At 31.5% G+C, this 5,300-nt stretch overlaps 1 protein-coding gene across 2 annotated transcripts in view; it reads left to right on the top strand.

Annotated features, from left to right (window-relative positions):
• The first annotated feature begins 365 nt into the window (after nt 1–365).
• The window catches only part of LOC116846495 (ER membrane protein complex subunit 1), a 7,345-nt gene continuing 2,410 nt past the window's right edge, over nt 366–5,300 (top strand). The window contains exons 1-10 of one of the 2 annotated variants that reach the window (XM_032820412.1): nt 366–648; nt 786–901; nt 1,182–1,365; nt 2,139–2,294; nt 2,380–2,716; nt 2,798–3,101; nt 3,822–3,842; nt 4,511–4,683; nt 4,746–4,907; nt 4,992–5,273. In XM_032820412.1, coding sequence (XP_032676303.1) covers nt 506–648; nt 786–901; nt 1,182–1,365; nt 2,139–2,294; nt 2,380–2,716; nt 2,798–3,101; nt 3,822–3,842; nt 4,511–4,683; nt 4,746–4,907; nt 4,992–5,273 — 1,878 coding nt within the window. In that variant the 5' untranslated portion in view covers nt 366–505. The remainder of the gene's footprint in view (nt 649–785; nt 902–1,181; nt 1,366–2,138; nt 2,295–2,379; nt 2,717–2,797; nt 3,102–3,821; nt 3,843–4,510; nt 4,684–4,745; nt 4,908–4,991; nt 5,274–5,300) is intronic. The other variant, XM_032820413.1, reaches the window with a different exon arrangement.

A 5,300-nucleotide genomic window follows, 5' to 3' on the forward strand; every position in this document is an offset into this window, starting at 1 on the left:
ATAGAAACTTTCAATTATTAATTTATTAATGATATTAAGATTTTTGCTTACATACCTATACTTGCTGATATCTTTAACTTGTATTATGTTTTTTATCTACCTCTTTTTGCAACAAGAAGAGACTTCTAATGTATTTTCAATTCATATGTATTAAATGTAAAAATTTAATAAGTTCCTCAGCCAATCAATATTTGCATATCTTGACCAATTGTCAGGAGGGCACTCGGATGTCGCGAGCCGGTCCTGAATAATCATATGTTAGACGAAGATGCAATTCGCCGCCTGTCATCTATCCTTATTCATCACATACGTCACACACGAGAAGAAGAGGAGCGATGTAAAGAGTGTGATGTACGTGTGTACACATACGTATCCCCAAGCTATAGCGTATCGGTAGTGTTCAGCGACCGCGCTGTGTCATATATACGAGGTGGTGTGTAAGGTGTAGAGCACGGTGTAAAGATTGCCGTGTAGGTGAACGCGCGTTATCTTCACTATTATCGCCATGGCCCTGTTCGCGTGGACGTTCCGAGGTAATATCAATCGGTTTCTCACCGACGTGCAGATTTTACAGTGTCTCATCATACTAGTTAGTTTCTTCAATCTTTCTCTGTGCCTGTATGAGGATCAAGTCGGCAAATTCGATTGGTAAATAATGCCCGCCGGAGCAACCTCTAAATAATGCAGGGCCATGCTCTGTTCACTTAGCGGTGCTCTGAAAATTTATGCATGTAACATTTTAACAACGAACCTGATCTATTAATCCCGTCCGTGGATCGTTTCAGGAGACAGAATTATGTCGGCAAAATTAAATTCGCCAGTTTCGACACGGTATCCACAGCGAAAAAGATTATCGTCGCCACTGAAGAAAATGTTATTGCTGCGCTTAATCTAAAATCGGGTGAGTGAAGTATTATTTTACGACTTTTTATATTTTGTACATGCGTTACGTGTATTGTATCCGTAAGAGATGCATTATATCTTACTTGCTTTTTCTTTTCTTAATTTTTTAATTTTTATATCTTTTTCTCTTGTCTATATCAAAATATTACACGATTGATAAATTACAGATCAATATTGCAATCATAAAACAAGTTATTTTATATGTGAAAAGATAACTTATTAAACAGTAATTTATTTTGATCAGATACAGATATATTAATAATTTTACAATATAACAGGTCAAATATTATGGAGGCGAGTATTGGAGAAAGGTTATGGTGGCCGTATTAGAACTCTGGGAGGTGTTGCAGATGGAGATCTTATATCTGTAAGTGGAGGTGTTCCAGCCATTGTTCGTGCCTGGGATTTGGCAACTGGACATATACTTAATGAATGGCCAATAGCTGAACAAAATACTGATAGGTTTGTGGAGAATAAAGTTATTTTTGTAGCAATATTGTTCTTTATTTTGCTTATAGAATAACACATTAACAAGCAATCTACAAATACTATATTAAATATTTATTTTTAAATATTTAAACATGAAGTAATTTTGTTAAATAGAAAAAATATATATAACATTGTTACATTACACAAAATAATATACAGTGTACATCTGCTAAAGCTTTTGAAGCTAAGACATAAAAGATAAAGATAAAAAGTAATTGCTTGAAGATAAAACATAATTCATTGCTTTTACAGACATGAATCTCCATTTATATCGTTTTCTACATTGGGCTTGTATTCTGCTGACAGGTTTCATTTATTTACTTAAAGCACTATTAATATATGTCTGTACACTTAATACTGTACACCTGTATACAAATTCATATTATAAATTGTTACTCAGTCTAGTGCTCTGGATTTTTATTAACATTATTATTACTGTATTAAGTAATATATGCATAGTAGGAAATATAATCTATTATTTTCTCTTTTAGAGAAAATTAAAATTTTATATAATATTGTGTTCACTATATATATGTGTGTGTGTGTGTACATAATACATACATACATACATACATACATACATACATACATACATACATACAAACATACATACATACATACATACATACATATATATATATATATATATATATATATATATATATATATAAAATTGTGTAAAAGTTGTGCTTTGATGTGTCTAATTTCTTTTTGAAGCACACATATTGACAGATTTTATTTTTCAGAATAAAAGATGTAAAATGGCACATCAAAGATGGAACATTGCATCATATATTACCTATTTATAATAGTGGGGTTGAAGTAACATCTTATGATAGCAAAACTGGAGAAAAATTGAAGACTCGAAGAGTCTCTGCACCATTCATAAGTCAAGAGACAGAGTAAGCTCAGGTTTAATTATTCTCTTTTTTACTTTCTATAGGTATTATAGTATTGCTTAAAATTAATTTAACTTGATTTATTTAGATGTGTTTTAGCAGCTCCATATTTGGCATGTTTGAAGGGAGACAGTTCTTTAGCTGTAGTATTCTTAATACATCTATTTGACACCAATGTACAGCCGCAGTCAGTTACAATAAATACAATATTTGGAGCTGGTGCGCAAGGGCCATATAAACTGGAATCTGTATTTGGGGAAGAGCCTGTAATTTCTATTAATGCTGATAACGATCAAAGAAAGCGGATATTGGTTATTGGAGAACCTCCAATTCCTATACAGAGAGATATTGCTGGTGATACAACACTTCATGTTGTTTCTATCAATAATGAAAAAATTCTTTTGGAAACAATATATAAGAACGGAGTAAATACTAAAACATATATCTATTTATTTCCAAAAAAATTTATCAATAGAAATTAAATACAAATATTCTATTTTTTCTAGAGAATAGAAATAATCGCTACAAACCTCTTGTCCTCTGCACCTTTATCTGATTTATCAAGTGTATTTGGTCATGTTTCTATACAATCGCCGACCATAATGGCATCCGTTTGCCTAAATCAAACAAAAAAAATAATGTGTCGTTACTTATTATCCTCGCAAGATCATAGTATTGCGTTATTGCAACAAAACAAAGTGATATGGGCAAGAGAAGAAGCACTTGCCAGTATCGTGGCTGTTGAAATTATAGAGTTGCCTATGTCTGACGGGGAACAAGCTATCGAAACGGAATTTGATCAGAAAGAGAGTGAGTAAAATTACTTGTATTATTATATAAAGAAATGTATAACATTAATTAGGTAAAAGCCATATTTCATCCTCTCTTTTTCTTTCCTTTCCTCTCTTTCTCTCCCCTCTCTCTCTCTCTCTCTCTCTCTCTCTCTCTCTCTCTCTCTCTCTTTAAAATTTCTCTCTTTTATTAAAATTAGTAAAATGTAACATTATATAAACACATTTCTCACAAAAACATATAATTTATGTAACAAACACACATGATATAAACAATTTCTTTTATGAATGAGTAAAACCGTATAATAAGATAACGGTCTGTATTCTGAGTTCTCGTTTAACGATAAATGAGCCTTTAAAAGTGACTCATAGCCAGTCAAAAAGCTTATAAGCCACTTTTAGAGGCTCATTTATCGTTAAAAGAGAACTCAGAATACGGGCCAACGTGTGTATGATTAAGAATATATAACATTAGTATTTTTGTAATATATCTAATGTGTAAAATTGTCTAATTATGCTTTAAACAGATATTATTATTGCAATTTATCTTCTCTTAAGTATTAAAAGTTCTCTTAAGTTTTGTTCATTATTTGAAAAGAAAAAATTATGGGGAGCTTGCTGTTTTAATTAATAACAATTTTGAAAAACGACATCGTTTACTAGCAATTTTCAATTTCCAATAACAATCTACCTGTTAAGTTATATTAATTAACTTTCTTTTGTGAATGGCTGCTGGCAGGTATTGATGTAGACAGTTCATGTAAGTAGTGGAGCAGGAAGGCTGATTTTAATGCAGTACTTTGTCTTATTGCTACTTACAAATCTACATTTGCATGGTGTAGTTTTATGTAAAAATTCCTTGAAATATTAAGAAATGTAGGATGTACATATAGTATATGTGTGTAATTATTTAGCATATACCTTTTAAAGTCTTATAAAAATATTATATTACTATCTTTATGCATGATATCGTAAAATATAAGATATTCAAGCTGAATATTCACCCTTTATTCAATTTAAATATAATAAAATATCTCCAAAGTAAACGATATAATAATTTCATTGATGTGTGTGTGTGAAAGCAAGCTATGTGAAATGCATGAAAAGTTTTATATAATATTTAAACATTGTGTGTGTATACATACATACATACATACACACACACACACACATACATATATATATATACACATGCATACATACGTACATATATATATACACACATACACACATAAAGAGCTTTTACTGAGAAAATTTCATAATGCAATTCAATAGCTTGACGAGTAATACCTGCTGTTTGCTATTATTCCCTGATATTGTCTAATTTTTTATATTATCTTGCTAGTTAAATTATCCAATCCATAGATTTCAATAGAATAATTCTTTTAGTTACATATTCTCTAACTTTGTTATGTTGTTTTTAAACAGGGGACTTGTTAAGTATGGTGTTTAGAAGGATTACTTCTCAGATCAATCAAGCAAGAGTGTTTTTACATACAATACTGGATTTGGTGCCTCAACAATCCAATCAACGTACTGACTTAGTACGAGATCAATTTGGCTTGCATAAAATGATCGTAGCCGTTACATCTGCTGGAAAGGTATGTATATGGAATTAGATTAAAGAGAAAGAGCATCTTTATGAATTATTAATCATTTGTAGTTATACGGTATCGAAACTAGAAAAGGTGAAATTATCTGGCAACTGAGATTACCTAATATCCGAGGTTTCACGAAAATATCTGACACGATGGTCCTGTATGTTCAAAGAGGTAGTAGACATTTTCCTCATCCACCACAATGTGCATTGTTAGCAGAAGACAAGGTATTGTGCACGTTTATATATTTAATAATTATGTATTATTTGCGTGGTTGCTTCATGTTCGATGTTGTCCTCTTATTATAATAGGAAAGTGGGGAAGGTATCATATATACTTTTAACCCAATTATCGGACAGTTGGATGGATTAATAAAACTTGGGTATAGAGTAAAGCAGTCTATGTTACTGCACGTAGCAACCGATGATTTCCTGCGTGGTATCCTTGTTCTTGACGCACGTGATAAAGTTCATGTTTATCCTGACAGTGCAACTGCAGTTGCTGCTACACTAGGAAAAAGTACATACCTTTTTACAGCTGATCAGACAACTGGAATATTATCTGGATTCTCTCTCTCATACAGCACGACTCAGGTTCGCTCTAAAAAAAAAAAAAAAAGA

This window comes from Odontomachus brunneus, unplaced genomic scaffold (genome assembly GCF_010583005.1).
Source record: "Odontomachus brunneus isolate Ranch 3 - 2012 unplaced genomic scaffold, Obru_v1 Obru_scaffold_065, whole genome shotgun sequence".
Classification (NCBI taxonomy): domain Eukaryota; kingdom Metazoa; phylum Arthropoda; class Insecta; order Hymenoptera; family Formicidae; genus Odontomachus; species Odontomachus brunneus.